At 45.7% G+C, this 21,451-nt stretch overlaps 1 protein-coding gene across 1 annotated transcript in view; it reads left to right on the top strand.

Annotated features, from left to right (window-relative positions):
- Positions 1-21,451, top strand: part of LOC146049524 (coiled-coil domain-containing protein 170-like) — a 53,739-nt gene that overhangs the window by 21,947 nt on the left and 10,341 nt on the right. The window contains exons 4-8 of the mRNA XM_083166061.1: positions 8,457-8,496; positions 12,632-12,745; positions 17,918-18,162; positions 18,362-18,506; positions 20,424-20,768. Of these exons, the coding sequence (XP_083022187.1) occupies positions 8,457-8,496; positions 12,632-12,745; positions 17,918-18,162; positions 18,362-18,506; positions 20,424-20,768 (889 nt within the window). The remainder of the gene's footprint in view (positions 1-8,456; positions 8,497-12,631; positions 12,746-17,917; positions 18,163-18,361; positions 18,507-20,423; positions 20,769-21,451) is intronic.

Below are 21,451 nucleotides of genomic sequence, written 5' to 3'. Positions count from 1 at the left end.
GGTAATTGAATAAGTGGGTCATGTGATGTATAGCAAAAGATACTTCATAGTGGGTTGTTTGGCGTAAATACTCCGCTTACGTGCGGTAGCACCGCTTGGCTCCCGTTCGGATGCGGTATTCCCGAGCATACTCTGTAATACTCTGTAATACCGTGCCGAATCGGAGTGTTTCTCCCGCACACGCATGGTTTGTATGTCGTCCGTAAACACGCCCTGTTCTTAAAGAGTGAGTCCGTCCGAATGCGGAGGACACGTGGGCGTTTCTACGGACGATGGCCGCACGCGGCAAAACACCGTGGCGTGCGGACCGCACCGTAAGAATGCGGGAATATCCGCACCGATCAGAATAAGGGCCAATGTGTGGGGCACCGGTACGACCGCACCTGTCATCCCTCCTTTAATCTAGTCCCGATTTTTTTTCCCGACAGCTTTCCACCTCTTTCCAACAACTGCTCTCACCAATTTCTAGATGTTCTTCTCCTGAGATTATAGCAGCAAACCATTGTCAAGCTGTAGACATAGCCTCTATTACGTGGCTTTGGCTGCCCATTACACTCCTAGGAACCAAGGCATTCTAAATTAACCCCTTCAAAAACTCATAAAAAAGGATGTCAGTGGCTTGAGTCTCATACTTTCTCACATATAAGCCTATCTACCACTCTTAGCGTAAGGAGTACACTGCCAGACACTTGTTTGTGCACCATTGATGGAGATGGTTGAGGGGGAACAAGGCAATTATCCAGGAAGAAGCAATTTGGCAACGTGTGTTGGGTGTATTGTTTGGTGATGTAACGGATGGGTCAGGGAAAAAAAGAGTATTTTGGAATCCGAATTTTTTTTAAAAAGGTGATAGCATTCTGGAAAAAAATTATATTGGGCACTCATAAACTATATGGGGCAAAGTGCCTTCCTGGCTGCAGTAGTGCCAGCAAAGTGACAACGTCTCCAGACATATGTTGTGGTTAGGGCTGGGGACTAAATAGCATTGGAGAAATATTGGAGGAACACATTAGCTAAATCCTCCCGAATCTGTATGCAAGAAGAAACGTGACAACAGCGGGCACAAGCTGCTGTCTTATGCAAAGTCATGATAACATTTATACAAATCGGAATTCATTAAAAGTTTGTACAGAATTTTTAAGGCTGCACAATGGGGAAAGAAGAGAACGATCTTTATGCATCTTTAGAGCCTAAGAAATCACAATGTAAATAAGTTGTATATTTAAGAGCCACAATTTTGGTATCATAGGAATTTGCAAGCATTGTTTTCTTTAGCAGAAGCATAGGTATAATGATGTACTTGTGAATATGTTTATGGGAAATGAACAATGTTTTTGTATTATAGTTTTACAGAGCGCAATGACCAATTTACACCTGAATAATAAAATCATTATGAATTGAATGTTTACAATATGTTCTAGAATTCTGTTTGTTTTTAACCTAATTTTTGTCAATCTGGCAATATATATATATATATATATGTAGCTCCTGGGACTTCTTTAGCGGGGGGTACATTGCCTCCAAACAGGAACGGCGAGGGGGGTGCATGGCTCATGGTGGCGTACCAAGGGTCAGGGGGGCCTGTAAACCAGCCATCGGTGGGACTGAAGGGGGGGACAAGTAGAGACCTGGAAGGCCTCATTCTCTGTGTGGATGTACCGGCCCATCCATTCATTGGCCCTTCTGGCATTTGATAGAAGTACCAAATGGCCAGTGTGGCACTGTCTCCAAACATAAATAGGAATACAACATAGTTGGAGGCTGGAGCACAGGTGACTTAATTAGCACCAGAGTGAGTCTGATTAAACAATCTGTGCTGAAGCCTGGAGATCACTAAAACCTGCACTGTTGGTGTGCCTTGAGGACCGTGGTTGGGAATGCCTGTTCTCGAGAAAGATAAAAATAGCAGCATTCCTTTGATAGCGCGCATCGCACATGCGTATCACGGGCCATACACATGCGCAGTGTTTCCATAATCCACCACTGTGAGAATTCGCACAGCAGCGATCAGGTCTGAATTGGGCCCTAAGTCCCCTCGAGTCGCACCTGTATCAGCTGTCCAGCATCTAGCAGGTGTCACGGTTTTAAACTCGGAATGGTGAATATCAGGCCGGGAATTGGTTTGACCTGACTCAGGGGTGCGGAGTCTAACCGTACTGATGGTTTTTGCCAGTGACCCCTCCAAGGGGGATTTGGGCTTTCGCTGCACACGGTACAGCTAGGGTTACCACCTCATCCCTTTAATTCCGGACAAATATTAATTACACAGGTTCTGTGGCAGTTTAAAATCAGGTGAAATGGAGTCTTGTAGTCAGCCAGCCACAGAACCTGTGTAATTAATATGTGTCCGGAATTAAAGGGATGAGGTGGTAACCCTAGGTACAGCGGTCACGGTCCCCCTGATCAAGTTTCCCACATGGCGCTGGTTAACACTGGGTATAAGGCAGGGTAAGTTCTAGAATGCTCATGGTCAGACTAGCCGGGTCAGGAACTTGCGGACAGATACAGGTAAAGAAGGAGCAGGCTTGAGCAAGAGTCCAAGTACTAGCTGGGTCATACACTGGAAGTCACAGGATGCAGTACACAGGGAGCAGGCATGAGAATGGTCACTAGGATATCCGAAGTCAGGAGCTTGTAGTCATTGGATATGGTACACAAGAACTAAGCAGGAGAATGGTCAGGAGAATAGCCGGAATCATGTACTGAAAACCGTGGATGTTAGACAAAGCACTGGGACTGCTGGAGCAGGTTAGTGAACCTACACTCTGGCAGGGAATACCTGCCAGAAAGTTCCTTTTATAAGGAGCTAATGAGCTCATCTGTCAGACACTGGGCTATTACCTCACAGGTTGCCAAACAAGTTGACTGTGCAAGGTCTCACCAAGTTGCTGCAATCAGGCTGCAGTGTTCAAACTAACACAGAACTGTTTAGCAGCATGGAGCAGAGGAAGGCAGAGTAGAACGAGCAGGATTTCACAAACAGGCCACACTAAAAATACTGAATATTGTGACATTACCCCCTCCTCTAGGGGTGGGCTCCGAACACCCCACAATGAATTTTCAAGATCGGTGGCAGAGCTTCTTTTTCTTAAAAGAACGCTTAGATCCTTTTGAAGTAGGTGACACTTCTGGCTCTACAAAATTGGCTCTAGCCAACACTAAACTACCCAGAAAGGGAGCGGCATCGTGTTCAGAATCATAATCTGAGTTGGACTCTAGTTCCGGGGTGCAGATCAAAGACTTTTTGGAGGATGAATCTTTGAGACCATGAAGTAATGAGGATCTGACACGAATGCCCCTAACTGTTGAAATCCTCGATTCAAACTTTGGCAAAACATTTTTTCCAGAAGCTCTAGTACTCTCAGCATGCCGTCTAGATGACCCATGGTCTTGAAGAGGCATGGGCACACTTTCTGCCAAGGAAGGTGAAGGAGTCTTTAATTCAAATTTCTCGATCACAGCCCTGGAAAATTATATCCGGTCTCGCAGTCGAGGATCATTGGCTTCAACGAGTGGATTGACCCATTCTAGTGCTTCTCCTTGGAAGGATAAGATCATAAATTTTACAATATTAGCCAGATTAACCCCAGAGGATGGATCAAAGTTTATGGCATCTAAGTAGTACTCTGCTAAAGCCTGGTAATGGGCAAGGTTCCCATCAAAGCAAATGTCTTCAGATGACTCATCAGCTGGCTTCTGTATCCCAGCCAACCCTTGTGGGACCTTAGACACAACAGATGTCTCTTGAACTTGAGGCACAGCTGAAGCTTCAGATAAGACAGCCACCTCCGATGAAATGGACACCTCTCAAACACCGGGCATGGCAGGCAAACCCTCTCGGATGTCGGGTACAGTAGGCATCGGCACACTAGAAAAGATTTTGTGGAAGACAAGTTTAGGCCCAGGGGTCATGGAAGTAATAGACTCAGGCCCGGAGGCCAAGGAGGAAGGCCCGGAGGCCATGAAAGCAGACCTGTAGACCATGGGGGCAGGCCCGGAGGCCATGGAAGCAGACCTGGAGACCACAGGGGCAGGCACGGAGGCAGGCCCGTAGGCCACGGAGACTGGCCCGCAGGTCACGGAGACTGGCCCGGAGGCCAGGAAGACTGGCCTGGAGGCCACAGAGACTGGCCCGGAGGCCATGGCACACAAGTCCTCATGACCGTAGGCAAGGGCCAACAGATCCTCATGCCCGGAGGCAAGGCCAGACGGGTCCTCATGCCCGGAGGCAAGGGCAGATGGGTCCTCATGCCTGGAGGCAAGGGCAGATGGATCTTCTCCAGGGGCAATGGACTTGGAACCCCCACCTTAGGTGACGGACTCGGAACACCCACCTGGGGTGACGTACTTAGCCCCTTCTTGAGGAAAAGTGCTCAGTGGCCCCTTCCTGGGGTATGACCCTCTGAGACCCCTTCTGAGGTGAAAGACTCTGAAACCCTTCTTGGGGCTCGTCACTCTGAGACCACTCTTGGAACTCAACACTGTGGGATTCCTCTTGGGGTACAGCACTTTGATGCCCCTCCTGGGTCATAACACTAGGAAGCCCCTCTTGGGGCAAGACACTAGGAAGCCCCTCCTGGGGCAAGACACTAGGAAGCTCCTCCTGGAGCAAGACACTAGGAAGCTCCTCCTGGAGCAAGACACTAGGAAGCTCCTCCTGGAGCACACTACTCAGAAGCTCCTCCTGGAGCACACTACTCAGAAGCCCCTCCTGGGGCACCACACTAGGAAGCCCCACCTTGGGCTGGACTAACAGGACCCCCATCTGGGGCTGGCTAGACAGAACCCCCCTCTTGGGGTAGGACCAACAGGACCCCCCCTTGGGGCTTGTTACTTGGACTCCCATCTCGGGTCTTGATACTCGGACTCCCCTCCTGGGGCTTGTGACCATGTACAGTTCTTTAACAAAGAAATTTTGGTCCTAGGACCCCAGTTGTAAACACAGGATTCCCTCTGGATGGAAACAGAATCTATCACTTTATTTCAGGTCCCACGTAGGGAACATTCCCTGATGAAGTGATCCTGAGCTCCACAATAAAAGCATAGGTTGAGGGACCTACTCCACCGGCGCTCCTCATCAGATAACTGGGGACGAGGCCGACTCAGGTACCTGTCCTTACAGGGCACAGATGCAGATGTCACTGGAAAGCCCGGAATGGCATCAGAGGACCTTGCAGGCACGGGTCCCGGAGAGGAAGGTACCTTACTCCTGGAAAAGCTGTCCAGCAAACAGATAATTAGGGACAAGATTTGAGTCAAGATTTCTTGTAACTGCTGGATCAGCTGTGCAAGCTTCTTTAATGTTTCTGAATCAAGTTCCACGGGGGTTAAAGGAGGTGGAACAACGTTCTTCTGCTGTAACAGGGTCTGCAAAAACTGAATGATCATAGCCTGATCCAGCTATTGCTTGCTAACCCCAGCAAATGGTTGCTCCAATAGCTCTTTGGTTGGGCCAGAGTATTCTGTCATGGTTTTAAACTTGGAATGGTGAATACCAGACGGGAATTGGCTTGTCCTGACTCAGGGGTGCGGAGTCTAACCGTACTGGTGGTTTTCGCCAGTGACCCCTCCAAGTGGGATTTGGCCTTCGCTACACACTGTACGTCGGTCATGGTCCCCTGATCAGGTTTCCCACATGGAGCTGGTAAACACTGGGTATAAGGCAGGGTAAGTTCTAGAATGCTCATGGTCAGACTAGCCAGGTCAGGAACTTGCGGACAGATATAGGTAACGAAGGAGGAGGCTTGTGCAAGAGTCCAAGTACTAGCCGGGTCATACACTGGGAGTCACAGGATGCAGTACACAGGGAGCAGGCAGGAGAATGGTCACAGAACAAGCGGAGGTCATACACAGGATGTAACGGATGCAGTACACAAGGAGCAGGCAGGAAAAAGGTCACTAGGATATCCGAGGTCAGGAGCTTGTAGTCACTGGATATGGTACACAAGGATTAAGCAGGACAATGGTCAGGAGAATAGCCGCAATCATGCACTGGAAACCATGAATGTCAGACAAAGCACTGGGACCGCTGGAGCAGGGTAGTGAACCTATACTCTGGTAGTGAATATCTGCCAGGAAGTTCCTTTTACATGGAGCTAATGAGCTCAGTTGTCAGACACTGGGCTATTACCTCACAGGTTGCTAATCAAGGAGACTGTGCAAGGTCTCACCCAGGTGCTGCAATCAGGCTGCAATGTTCACACTAAGGGCTATTTCACACACTCCGTCTCCTGCCGGGCGGCGAAAACCCACACGGCCAGGAAGCCGTGCCGCACTCACTAGTTTAGAATGGTAGGGATGGCCACAGCCCGGCAGCTGTCCCTTTCAGTGGTGGGATCCGGCTGCAACTGGGAGGCCGGGCCGTGGCTGTCCCGTGTAAATGGACACAATAGTTACATTAACAACTAGTGTGCACGGCACGGCTTTTAGCCGTGCGGGATTTCGCCGCCCGGCAGGAGCCGGAGCGTGTGAAATAGCCCTAACACAGAACTGTTTAGCAGCATGACGCCGAGGAAGGCAGAGCAGAACTAGCAGGATTTCACAAGCAGGTAACACTAAAATACTGAATATTGTGACACCAGGGAACTATAGTAATATATTAGCATAAGTTGCTACGTCTCAGGTTGTGTGTTGTATGAAATGGAAACAGAATGAGATTATACAACTGAGGAGAACAAGTAACCTGTCTCACCTGTTCAGTGACTCGTATGTGTACTGGTCACACACTATCTTACTCCTAAACACAGAGTTATTTCCTTCACCCATAGGAGACCACAACAATTACATTGCAGAAGGGTTGTCAGGTACACTGATTACTGTAATACACAGTTCCCTGGAATTAGGTCAGGTGCAATGCTGCACAAATACATACTAATATTTACTGTACACGCATGTAGTATGCAGGTATCTTGGGGGCTCTCATGTGTTCCCTGTGCTTTGTTTACCAGGACAGTGTTACTTTATGATACAGGGGAACGGTAATGCCTACCTCCCAGCTGTTTACACAGGACAGTCCCGTTTTGTTTTTCTGCTTAGAATAGCATTGAATAGATGGTATGGGCATGCGCCCGGCGGCTATTTATGGGAGTCAGAGGGACCGTGGGCACGTCGCCAGCTCACAGAGCACTGGGCATGCCTCCATAGTGATGGAAGTGGGCGGGACTCATGTTTGTAGCATTCCTGCAAGTTCATGTTTCCTTGTGCAGCCTTTCACACTGAACCAAGGGTCACCCATCTAAACAATGCGACCCGTGTTTAAACCCTGCTTTAAACTTAGGTTGAAATTCTAGATTGCTCAACTTGGGTTATTTATGCTGTATGAAAGGGGTATGACTGTCATCACCATGTGTTTCTTCTTTTATTGGCTGTGAGCCCTGACGAATTGAGTTGTGCGAAGCACGTGCCGGCTATACAGGCCATGCAGGTGGCTTTCATGTGCTTCTCTCCTTGATTTATTTTAAATACAGCGCCTTTGTTGTACTGCAGCCCTTTTAAGGGCTATGATATTTGCTATGATATTTGTATATGTGTGTTTGTAGCAGCATTAGCTACATCTACAGCTACTGTCATCTAGCACAGAGTTAAATATATATCCTCTACAGCGTGGTATAGTCAGTTACTGTAGTGCAGTTCATTACTCTCAATGCCCCGCAGTGTGTTGCAAACCAATTAATATTTAAGTGACAGCAATACTACCTAGTTTCAAGGGATATAAGATACTGCCCATTTGCAGAACTGTATGCACAACCTTACATATAGGCCCTTATTTTGATTGCTTCGCTCGGTCCCGAATTCGGCCAGTGTACCAATGTTGAACCATTTCTGCGGATGTCTGTATGCAGGGAGTTAGCTAACTTGGCGAGAAGTCCGGTCACCGAGTGCTCGCTCGTGGCCTTCCGAGCTGGGGGTGTTGCGGCCTGATTGGGGTCATTACCAGTGTTCATGGGCGTTCCCATGAAAACGCAGGGTGTGCGTATGGAAATGCTGTTGTGACGTGCGTGAGGGGGGAAGACAGCTGACTTAACCGGATGTCAGCTGGCCACCCATATCCCTGCTTTTCTTTGCTCAAATGTATGAGTGGTCTAGACCACTCGTGGATGGGCGAGCGCTTACCACATCGTTAGATGGTCGCTGACCATCGAATGTTGGCCTGGCGCATGCACACCATGCTGTTTGGCCTGGCGCATGCACACCATGATCTGTATGCATGCGCAGTCATTTGATAATCGATAGGAATTCAAATTTGCACAAAAGTGATTAACTCTAAATCGGGACCATAGTGTCGGCTTCCATGAATAGGACTCTTAATTTCTGGTCTCTCACATATTAAAAAAAACTTTTCAGTCTTGATTCTTTTTTTCTAAATATTTTTAACAAATATCTTCTTTGGCTATTCTTAAGACTTTTACATCATACAATGTACACTATGCACACTCATACACTGTCATGTTTTGCAGACACTACTATGACCTGTCTGACAGCCGGGGAGAAGCTAAGGTAAGCCTATGCACTAAGGGGGGCCATTTACTGTGTAAAATGGTCATATTCATACCCATTCAATGTGAAATACAGTACGTATTTCACGTATTGACAAATTTCCGAACGTACGAATGCACACGATTTGTATTTTTGTCATTAATATTTTTTAGAAACATTTCTAAAGTACACCATCGATAGAATACGTCTGTAAAAGTATTTTCTTTTCAATGGTACTGACAAATGTACTAATGATTTGTAGTGGTGAATACGAATCACTAGTAAACACAAATGAATAATAGACCATGTTTCCCATTCGTATTTGAGGAAGCCGTCGTTAACTTGTAGCACATTCACAGCCCAGCGAAGTGGGCAGGATACAGGATATTCAGCCACTCTTCTGTGGGAGCTGGGTACTACCTGAAAAATTGGGGGCAGTTGCCAAGTACCAGGCTGATTCTGATGTTGATGGACGGCCTTTAACCATTGATGATTTGAAATAATTGATGGTCTATGACCAACTACTTTTACCATCAACGTGGGACAACCAGTTGGTTTCTTGCCATTGATATAGAGCTACTCATTGTCTGGACAAAAAGACGGCTCCGTCCAGGACACTGACAAAGCCCCACCCCCTGTCTCTAATTGACCTGTACTGTAGCTCATTGCACACTGAGGGTCAGATGTATCAAGCTCCAAAAAGTGATAAAGTGGAGAGTGATAAACAGCCAGCCAATCAGCTCCTACCAGCCATGTTACAGGCTGGGTTTGAAAAATGACAGGTAGGAGCTGATTGGCTGGTTGTTATCACTCTCCACTTTTTCACTTTTTTTAAGCTTGGTACATCTGGCCCTAAAGCAGGGGTGACCATCTTTGGGTGAAACCATTGATGATTCCTTTGCAGTAGTTTTTCATTTCACATTCAGTAAAACTATATATTATTATCTGCAGCATGATGTTTCAATCTTCTCGAGCAAATGTAAAGGTTAAAGTATTTTAGATGACACATTAACAGAATAAAAGGGGTATAAACATAATGCACTGCACTGTAACTAAGTATTATTTGTAGCATTATGCAGAAGGAACAGTCTGTTTGGTTTCTACCTTTTCTCATTACTGGATAGAGTGGAAAAAAAACCATAGTAGCCGGATAAATTAATATCTTAGCATAAATAAATAGCATTTACTACTTTATGCTAGTGCAATGTGTCTGAATAGTAAGTTGACAAATGGTCGACACAAGCAAAATGGGAACAGTAAAGTGCTGGAAGCATGGCGCGTGAAGCGGTACACTAATCTGGGGTGCATGCCATCAAATCTATAAACTGATACCAAAAAAAAAAATCAAAAACTCATGTAGATATTTTTTCTGACATTTTTGTGCTGACATTTTGTGTATGTCAACCTTGTGCCTGTTGACCTTTTGGGGTCGACTTAGACACTGTCTACCTTTTCATTGTCAACCTAATGCAAGCATGCGTGTTTAAGTGGAGACCACTTATTGGAGGCACTGTGGGTGCTGGGGTACTGTTAGGACAACTGTTTTGAGGGGCCACTCATTCTAAGGGAGATGGGGTTTCCGGGAAGGTTGCGCCGTGGACGTGTGGTGGTCACCTAGCTACAAAAGTGTAGGTACACTGCCAGTACCTGTGGTAGTACTAGAAAAGAGGGGGGGTTACACCTTGCGGTGTCACTTTGCGCTCTAGGGACCCTTGTGAGTATACAGTACAAACTTTTTCTGACTAATGATAAAGTCAATATGTATGAGTGAAGCGTTAGCTTTTTTCTAAACAAATAGCATTTATTGAATTTGTGCAAAATACATATAATACAATAAAAATTAATGATGGTAAAATTTCTATAAATAGCAGATGTTAAACAATATTTAAAAAATTGATAAAACAAAACTGGTTAGAAATATCTAGGCCTAATACCGGTACACACAAACGTGGGGTGAATGGGGTATGGGATAACACACAGGGGGTATGCCTTATGTGTGATCACACTTTTGTTCCGTCTGGGTAGAGTAAGTATCTGTAGCCTTATACAAGGATGCCACTATGGGCTGATAGTACCTCTTCCAAATGTAGGAGATGAACGTGGAAACGTCTGCCGGCAGACTCCCGTCGACTGACCTCTTTTGCTGTGAGGTTTAATCGGTGGTTCCAGGTGCTTGCGTGCCTTCGACTAGTTTCGCCAGGTAACTGGCTTTCTCCGGATGGTCGCAGTACTGGTGGGGCTTCCTGTTTCTCCTTATAAGGTAGAGGTGTGGGTGTAGCTTGATGACGCTGGTGTGGCCTCTATTAGTGCCTGCACCAATCAGTGCTGCTGCTAACTGATGAGGTGGCGCCGGGGTGGGCGGGTCTTAGTACCCGCACCTATCAACGCTGTTGCTTTCTGCTGATGCGGCTGAGATCGCGGTGGGCGGGTGACGTCACTCTTGCCCTTCTAGTCATTCGACTTCCGCCCTTCTCAGGGCCGTATTAACGCTGGTTGGTCGGCGTTGTTCTATGTACGCCGCTGACTTCCGCCCTTCTGAGGGACGCGTCTCTGCTGCTTGTTTGCAGGTCGGTGTTGGCTATTAAGCCGTTGCCTTGGTGACGCGGTCTGTTTGATGAAAATTGCCTAATAGCAATTGAAACGTTGATATCTCAAAGGCCTGGTGTCGCTTTTGTTGAAGTCCGGGGAGTGCCACTGCTGAAGTCTGTCTGTAGTTCCATATATGGAGAGATTGTGAAAAGAGATTGTGAACGTGGCACCTAAAAGTGTCTGAGAGGAATGTTCTAAAATTACTTATATCCAAATGTAGATGAGCCACAAAGCAGTTAGTAAGAGCTACTATACTTGGTAAAGTGCTGGGAAATGGTGCTGATGGTTCATTGTAAATTGTCTATCTCTCATTCCTTTTTTTTCCCAAAAATGTGACAGCTACACAATGTGGGCTAGGTTAAATGAGGGAGATTGGTATACTAATGAGGGAGAAAAGGAGATTGCTGCTATTTTTATAGGGAGGCAACCAGTGGCGTAACTATAAATTTTGCTCCCCCCTGCCAAAAAGTTTGTGGCGCCCCTGGAGCATACCTCCCAACTGTCCCGCTAAACGCGGGAATGTCCTTAATTAGCGTAAGACGCACCCTCATTTGCATAGACCACGCCCCCTTTCTGCTATGAAGCAAGTTGTATGCTGGAGGCAACTAGGGTGTGAAGTCAACCTGGTTTTGCCTTGTATATGATTGTCACTTTAAAAAAATGGGAAAACTCTCACTTTCTGATTTTCACACCCTAATACATTTTGCCCAAAGGGTGGGAATTAGATGTTCTCTGTACATCGCTGCATAAATAAAGGGGACATATAAATTGTAATTATAATAATACCAACAACAATATGCTGTATGATGAAATAGGTTGACTGAAAGTACTGTATAGATTTTTATCTGCACACTCAAGATTGTATCACTAGATGGCGCCCTTGTAATATATAAAAGATGGAAATGCTAAAACTTCTGTGATATACTAAGCTTTTTGCCAGCACATGTTTATTCCATGACTACTATGTCCAATAATTAAGTGGATGACAAAATTAAAGTACAAATCAAATTCAACATAATCATAATTTTTCATTGAAATATCCCATTGGTTGATATGCAGCGGTATTTGCACTGGTCTGTGCTCAGATAGTGAGTATATGACTATATTTACTAAATACATTTTAAACAGTAGGACGTTTATACCATCTAAAGAAGGTGTAAACTAACGTTGCCAAAGTTCACTAAATATGGATCAGACCATAGTCCCCATGAAAATAGGGACTGCGATCTGCAGCACTAGTTAGCTGTGCAGCGCTGTGTGCTGAGCGGTCTGTGCGGAGCGATCTGTGCTATGCAGTATCGCTCAGCAGAGGCTTATGTGTATGGGGCTTTAGTACATAGTAGGAATAGATAAAATAATACAGAAACTGCAGTTTTACATAATTTTATGCAATAATCAAAAATATGCCCCTTCATATTATATAGATGCTCAGGGCTTCAGAAATCCAATCACCTTCTGATGCTGTCTGAAATATCAGATATTCCAAAAAATATTTGTGAATCCATTCAGTGACCATCAATTTGGCTGAAACCTCAAAAACATGAACATTATTTTTGTTCTCTTTCAGATTTCTTACAACTCTGGGACAAGAGACCAGTTACTGAACTACAAAACCGCCGCGGAGTCTGCTCAGAGTGAACATGCTGCGCTGCTGGTGAAGAACACCGCCTTACAGTCTGAGGTGCGGAGAATAAACTTATAGATGACATCAGTAAGATAAACAATGAAAAGTGAAAGCATATTCCTCGAACTTCCCCTAAGAGGAGATAATGGAGGTCCACTGTGGGGGCAGGAAAGGGCGAATCACATTATAATAACCCACCCCCTTAGTGCAATGTCCAAAATCACATCTTTACCCCTAGGGGTGGGGCTAGGGCGGTGCCATGCACTAGGAATCGGCTCATCATGCCCTTACTGTCACCATTTTCACCAGGAATGTGGGAGTATGACCGGTTCTCCTGGGAGTCCATCTGGACTTTATAGAATTTGGCAGTCACAAAAAAGTATGTTTATACTAGACCTGTCTAAAGGTATCATAATAGTAATGCCGCTAAACACACGGGTATGGGCGCAAAGGGACTCACAGTCATAAAGGCCCTTATTCTGGTTGGTGCGGATATGTCCGTGTGCGTTCGTTCCGCCGATGTTTTGTGTCTGCGCATGTGCAGAGGCATATCTGCGCATGTGCGAAAGGGACATACGTCCAAATTCCGCATGAATTGTTTACACTACGAACAGGGGGAGGAGAGGGGCGTGAAGGGCTGTTTGGCCTCATTAACATATGCATACGCCCCGCGTTTCATGGGCGTTCCCATGAAAACGCTGGGCGTACGTATGGTAATGCGGCCGTGACGCACGTGTAGGGGGCGGACATATGACATTGCCGGATGTCAGCTGCCCGCCCAGATCCCTGCTTTTGCACGGAGAAATACCCGAGTGGTCTGAGCTCGCGGGAGCTGCCTGACCGCTCGGTCCTGCATTCGATGGTATGCGACCATCGAATGATGGGGGAGGTTCCCCGAGATGGAGGAGGTTTATACATGAGAAATCCACTCGTGCTCCGTGCGGTCAGCGGCTTACCGCATTCGGACGGAGTGAGCGATCCGTACGGAAGGCGGGGTTTAGGACGCACGGTCCTGGCCGCATATTCGGCTCCGGCCGCACAGACCAGAATAAGACCCAAAGTTATATAGCTGGCATGTAGGATCTAATACTTGTGGTGTGTGAAAAAGACGTATGGACTGTTATTCCTCTGCTGTCATCTGCCAGTTCCTCCGCCCCCCGCCCCCCCAAGACCTGGTGCCCTAGGCTGCAGACTAATCAACCTATTGGTTAATCAGGCACTAAGGGGCACAAACACGAATGACAGGGCTGTCCTGGAGGGCCAATGGAAGAGCTCCTTTTGAGCTCCTGTACTTGCAGGAGTGGCTGTTGCATATGTTACATTTTGGAGCTTATATAACAGCTATTTTACTCCTTACCTGCACTTAATCTTAACCTATATTTATGGAAGTACAGTGATGCTGAGCACTTTTATTATTGCTGATAGAGTATTATCAGTGTATGAATTAAAAATAGTTCTATCGGGTGTTTATAATATTTAGATAATAGCTGTGTATATTCTAGACTGTCAGGGTATGGGAGGGAGGCTCCCGAATCTCTAGTGGTGCTCCCGGCTGGCCAGAAGTGTATTGAAATCTCCTGGTCTGGAGCTGCTGCTGCCCACACCCCCCTCCCCCATCGTAGGCCTCTCTCCCAATTTACAATGCCTGTGATCTCATCCATGTGATGCAGTGATGTCACACCCCCTGCACCTCACACCTATGTAGTATATAGGCAGGGGCGTAACTAGATATTCGTAGGCCCCATAGCAAAAGTTTGTAAGGGCCCCCTATTTAGCAACTGATGGTGATAAATGTATGTAAAACATACTACTTAGATAATAAACATGGGCCCCCTTCAGCTCTGGGCCCCATAGCAGTTGCACCCCTTGCACCTATGGTAGTTACGCCTTTAGTGCCTATTGCTGTGCCCACCTGTCTTCTCCCTCTTGGCACTGGGTTCCGGAATGTCAGCAAGTTTCCTGTATTCACATTGTAGCGTACTATTCGAGACCCTTAGTTTAGAAATTATAGATTGCTGATAAGAAACATTATGTGATAATTATTATACCAATTAAAATTTAGATTTGTATTTATAAGGGACTTGTTACTCTAGATTGCCCTTGTTTATGTATAGAGGTTGCACTTTCAGTACCATAGGTCACATACGTGACCACATACTGTTGCTGCACAGCCTCTCAGGGCCGGTGCTACCACTAGGCAGCTTTAGGCAGCTGCCTAGGGCGCAGGCCACTGGAGGGCGCACCATTTCAGCCCAACATTTAAATGAATTCTATTTATGTGTGGCAGCAGGTCCCTTGAGCCACCGCTACAGTTTCCAGGGGTGGGATAAGCGCCTCAGCGATAGCGCTGCCTGCATTATGGAGCCACTGACAGCAGCAAGATCACTAACCAGCGCTTCAACGAGCAGCGGATGCACATACTAGTTAGGTGCCACCAACACTATGCACTGTGTGTGTCACCTTTTACCTGCTGCTGTGCGGTGCTGGGTATGCCATTGCCCGGGACTGCCGCTGATGCGGGTACGCCGGCCATGCTGCTTCCTGTCTCCCCAGCACCGGGCCACTCGTCCTGCTGCTGGCTGCTGCCCGGACTGCGCTGCTCCAGTGTAGACTTGCCGGGGTGCTCCATGCCGCCTGTCACTGTTTCCCAGTCATAGTCAGCTAGGGGATCCCAGCAGCCCCGCTCTGGTGCTACAGCCGCGCCCCGGCTGCTCTGTCATCCGGCCCAACACCAGCAGCACACACAGTGTGGGCTGGGGGCTGAAATCAGTGTGTGCTGCTGGATGTGTAGCGGCGGGGAGCAGGTGGAGAGAGAGCTGGAACGGCGTGCGGTGGCTGCTGCTGCCGGCGGCTCCATAGTGCAGGCAGCGCTATCGCTGAGGCTAACTCCTGAGAGCTCCCACAAACATCCCCCCCTTTTGCCTGGGGCGCACAAATACCTTGCACCGGCCCTGCAGCCTCTTAATCATTCAGTGTACATGGGAGTGGGGAATCTGATGTACTAAGCTTCGGCGTGTAGAACATTAGCTAGGAGCACATGCAGTATGTGAGATGCTCCAACTGGGACAGGGCTGCTCATAATAGGTGTAATTTCCAGCAATAAGAAAATGTGCCTGACCTTTTACTTGTCACACAGCAGAGACACTTCTTCTATGTCAAGTGAATTCAATGTGTCATTCTTACTTCCTTTCTGAAAAGCGTAACTCCTTGTGCAACATCCCTTGTCCCCCAAACAAAGATACATTACTACAGTTTGTTTTTGAACATCCCCCCACCCTCCGATCGATAAGTACATTTACATAAAAAATAAAATTCTATATAAATATTTATTTACAAATTAAGGATGCTTTTTTAAAAGGGGCAATCATGGACAAGGCAATACCATGCCTTTTAAATGACTGCCCCCTTTTAAAAAAAAGATTTACTCGGATTTACCCGGAAGTCAAAACGGATCTTATTGGCTATCCAGCTGTCACATGTTTTGGAGCAAAAACATGTGACAGCATATAGCCAATAAGATCCCGTCTTGACTTCCATATAGCCAATAAGATCCTGTTTTGAATTCCGGGTAAATCCGAGTAAATCCGGACCTGCACATCTCTACTCTATAGCATAATCCCTTTTGGATACCCTCAAACTGAGCAATTGTTCTAAAATTACAGTGAGGACCGGATCCCCCTTACAAATATGGAAGTAATTAGAATAATTCCTGCAGACTTTCTCTTCATACTTGCCTATTCTCCCAGACCGCCCCAGGAGGCTCCCGAAAGTCAGGTGGCTCTCCTAGCCCCCCAGAAGAAGTGGCAAGTCTCCCAGAGTCACATGATCTTGGCCACGCCCCCTGCTCCACAATGCCAGTTATTGTGTGTGTGTGGGGGGGGGGTGCTGGGCCACAATGATGACATTTTACAGACACGCCCCACTCCACCCCTTTGTATCACCACGCCTACTGAAATGCACCTCATCTGCCACTTAAAGGGCTAAATGTATCAAGCTTCAAAAGTGATAAAATGGTGAGTGATAAATAGCCAGCCAATCAGCTCCTACCTGTCATGTTACAGGCTGGGTTTGAAAAATAACAGGTAGGAGCTGATTGGCTGGTTGTTTATCACTCTCCATTTTATCACTTTTGAAGCTTGATACATCTGGCCACAAATATTTAAATATATCATACAGTATATATATATATATATATATATATATATAATATTTTGAATTTGCTATATTAAAGGTTTCCTTGGGATAAGTCCTGTTGGTACTTGTGTACTAGCACGGCGCCCACGATATTTGGTCGCACAACATATAATCGCATCGCATGGCATACACCCAATGCACTGCGATGTGATTTAAAATTGTATAAGCCCCCTATACGATGTTTAATTGTATAAGCACCCTAATGGGGGCTTACAATGTTAAATGCACCCCCACGCCACCCCCACTATGAACGTAAACCCGAAGCTTGGCGAGCGCAGCGAGCCCACGAGGGGCAGCGGTACGCGTCCTACGACCTTTTCATACTCCCACTATTCATGTCGGCGTGGAGCTAATTTTATGTAGTGTGGCGAGCACAGCGAGCCACCGAGCCCGAAGCGTGGCGAGCACAGTGAGCGGACGCGGAATACATGTAAAGTAATACACTGCCCCTCGCTGCGCTCGCCACGCTTCGGGCTCCACTCCGACGTGGATAGTGGGGGTATGAAAAGGTCGTAGGTTGCGTACCGCCGCCCCTCGCAGGCTCGCTGCGCTTGCCACGCTTCAGGTTCACGCTCTTAGTGGGGGTGCCGTGGGGGTGCATTTAACATTGTAAGCCCCCATTAGGGTGCTTATACAATTTTAAATTGCATACCATTGTATATGCGATAGAATGGCATACAATGCCATACAATTCGATGGTATACAATTTAAAATTGTATAGCATCGCATACCATTGTATGCCTTATGGTCTGCGATGCGATGGGCGCTGTGCTAGTACACAAGTACCGTCCTGTTTAACCCCCGCAATCTGGCCTAAACCCCATACACATCGTGCGATTCAGGTTACAGGATTGCTATAAGTAACAGTAGCTAGTTTTGGTGACTGTATTTTCACACAGTTGGTAGATGAAGCCGATGAGTTATGTTTCCTGCCTACATATGGTCTAACAGAAGGATTAAAATGCTGTTTGTGCACCTTGGTTTTGTTAATAGACAACAATCACTGACAACAGAATTAATATTTGTGCTTTTAAGGTATCAGACCTGAAGAACCGCCTGGCTGCTAAAGACATCTTCCTGCTGGAGATGAAGGAGGAACTGGAAAGCTACAAGGAAAGGAACGCTCGGCAGTCCTCCCAAATCCACTCCCTTAAGGATCGTCTGAAAGAATTTGAATTTGCGACTACTGAAAAACCCGAAAAAAATGCTGAGAAGTATTCTCTCAGGAGAGACAATAAGGAGCTAAACGACCGGATAAAGGAACTGGAAAACCGAGTAAGGTGAGTGAGAATTATATTCTTATAATCTACCTATATCAGATTCTTTATATTGGGTACATACAGATGATTTATACAGAAGATTTATTTTAAATAGAATAATAATAAGAATCTGTTAAACTTTTTAAAACAACTTTGTTCTTTTTATTTTAAATTGTAATTATTCAATACATGTGGCACTGATTTTGTATAATGTATGCAGGATACACCTGATCGAAAGAGAAAAGGCCGAACAGAAATCCAGTAACATGGGGAAAAGACTTCAGGAAAGCGTTGAGAGGTTGTCCTCCTGCTTAAATATAAATGTTGAAGACCAGGAGGATTCCCTAAATGTTTTGATAACAAAGGTGATTTATTTTATGCATTAACATTTATATATAGCGCCGGCATATTTCATGGCCTTTTACAAATGGGAGCAAACACAGGGCATTAGCAGACACTTTACAGTTTGTAGCAGTGGTTCCCAAACAACCTATAGTATCAGAATTTTATCCATGGTACATTGGTACCCCCTAGGCCAGTACTTGTGTAGTTTCACTGCGCCAGTATGGCGCCGTGCGTCTGAGGCCCCTTGCGGGGCTCGCTTCGCTCGCCCACGCTGCGGGCTCGGTGGCTCGCTACGCTCGCCACGCTATTTAAAATCAACTCCATGCCAACATGGATAGTGGGGGTATGAACTATCCATGTTGGCATGGAGTTAAGTTACTTTTTTTAACATAGTTTGTGGCGAGCGTAGAACCCGGAAGTAGCACGGCGCCATGCTGGCGCCGTGAAACTACACAAGTACCTAAAACCCTAACAATTACATACTAAGGGCTTTGGGGTATATTCAATTGATGTTGAAACTGCCGTCTTGCCAAAAAGATGGCAGTTTTCGATATTCATAGGTCGGAAGGGGTTCCAACCTATTCAGTGCTAGCTGGTTTTTTTTCCCAGCAGGTCTGAATGTTCCGGAACATTAAAATATACATTGAATATACCCCAGTATGTATGAAGTGACAGGTTCCAAAACCCAGCGCTTCTGATTGTGTAAAGGGCCCCATACATCAGCAATTAATTGTGACAATTTTCAGATATGGAGATGATTGTCACAATTTATTTTAGATGTGTGGGCTCCCCCTTTTGGCAATCCCAATCAAAATCGCCAATCGATTGCTTAATCAGGTTTTTAAACATGTTTAATAATCTGGTATTATCTGCGGATCTTTTTTATATGTGTGGGCATTCCCAATTCGTCGTCTTCATCTATTTACATTATGAACAACTGAAATGACAATCGATTGGGCAATTTCCAGATATGAAGATGCAATCTTTAGATGGAAAAATCTGCCGATCACTGAAATAAATCTGTAATGTGTGGGCAAAGTCAGATAGATTGTAAAATCAATTTATCTGGCCAAAAAAATCACTGGATCTGGAAATCCAGAAATTGTGATTTCTGATGTATGGGGCCCATTATACCGGAAATTAAAAAGGGCAATGATGTCGCTTTACCAATGGATTTATTTGGCATGTTTTTATGGCACAATTGGTGTCCCTTTAGAAGCACCATGTTGTACAACCCAATGCTATATATATATATATATATATATATATATATATATATATATATATATATATATATATATATATATATATATACCCTTTAGTTTGTTTTACTGTTGCCTCAGTGGTATAATGTGTTATATTGAGAACATGGGCCTGATTTAGATCTGATCGCCTATTATCGATGCACTGCGCATGCGTAAGGTTCACAGTGCACATGCGCGAGGCCGTACTGCAATTAACTCCTGCAATTTTGTTTTTGCTCGCTGGCCGTTCGCAAAGTTGATTGACAGGAAGTGGGCGTTTTGGGGTTGGAACCGACCATTTTTTGGGAGTGTAAGGGAAAATGCAGGCGTGCCAAAGCCTGTTAGGGGAGGGTGTGTGTGATGTCAGTAGCAGGCAGGATGTGCCTGTATTCATCTCAGCCGCCGAGTAAGTTCTGGGCCATGCGGCATCTGCGAAGACCATTCCATGGTGATCCTGTTACGATGGGTTTTGGACATTTTCCCTCGGTTGCAAACGGCTGTGCAGCCATACACATTCATTCGTACAGCATGCACATTCATTGGCAAGGCAGGCTTTTAGTGGAGCAGGTCAGAGGCTAAACTAATCGATGCCCGTTCAAATTTGAGGCCGTGCCATCTGAATTAGGCCCCATGTGTGATCCTATGATTCAGTGATTTGAAAATCATGACCGTTGCATTTATTTTATCTTAAAGGTTGAGAAGTTAATGAAAGAATACGTTGTACAAAAATCCAGAATAACAAGCCTTGAAGACGCCTTGGACAGTCATCAGGTGGAGTTTAAAGCCAGTCGGGACACGATCGTGAAATTGGTGTCGGAGACGGAAAAACATAAAAAGGCCATGATTGATTTTCCTGCGGAATTGAAATCCCTGAAACGGGTGAGAGAGGATCCTGGTGTTTGTTCCCTGGAAAGCACAATACAGTCACAACAACTCCGTGAAGCAAAGCAAGAGTGTAGCTCCTTCTCGGTTTCCATGTTGAGTGACATCAAGGGTCTACATAACCCCTGGTGGTGTATTACTGCTTGCGATGCGGATGTGAGGAGATAAATGATCAATTTGTTACCTCTTCATTTTATAAGGTCACTTTTCATGTCATTCTGTTGCTTTGCAGACAGAACCGCGCTTGTGACCTGTATTGTCATCAGTCTGGTCACATTGTTCAATCAGAAATCATGTGTTACTTGTTTTTTTCCCGTAAAATACAGAGGAGGTTATAGTTAAGTTACTGTAAATGTGAAAGTTTCCAGCAATTATCTGGGGCATGTAGTTATTAGACGAACACGTAAATTAAAAAATTTTTTTTATAAAGGTGGATTTTGTTATTTACAAAGGTGATCTGAACATTTCTTTTGTAGCTATTTCCCCCTTCCGCATGCGCAATGCGTATTTATTATTATCCTTATTTACATGGTGCCACAAGGGATCTGCAGCACCCAACATAAACAAATTAAGTAAAACAAGGACTGATGACTGCATATATAAAGCCGTTCACCCGCTGGGAAAATCACTCAGACAGGCAAAAAAATTGCTCAGTGTATATGCAGTGTGTGATTTTCAGACCAGTGATTTTCCCCCTCATCGTTGTCCATACACGCTGGGGTAAATAGCCCAGTGTGTACAGACTTTTATTCATCTGGAACAAAAATTTTGCACATTCTGCTCAAAAAATATATCTACATAGTAACATAGTAATTAAGGTTGAAAAGAGCCGTCAGCCA

The sequence above is a fragment of the Crinia signifera genome, chromosome 12, assembly GCF_055691185.1.
Source record: "Crinia signifera chromosome 12, ASM5569118v1, whole genome shotgun sequence".
Lineage (NCBI taxonomy): Eukaryota > Metazoa > Chordata > Amphibia > Anura > Myobatrachidae > Crinia > Crinia signifera.
Note: the sequence above shows the minus strand (reverse complement) of the source record. Positions and strands in the feature narration are given on the sequence as shown.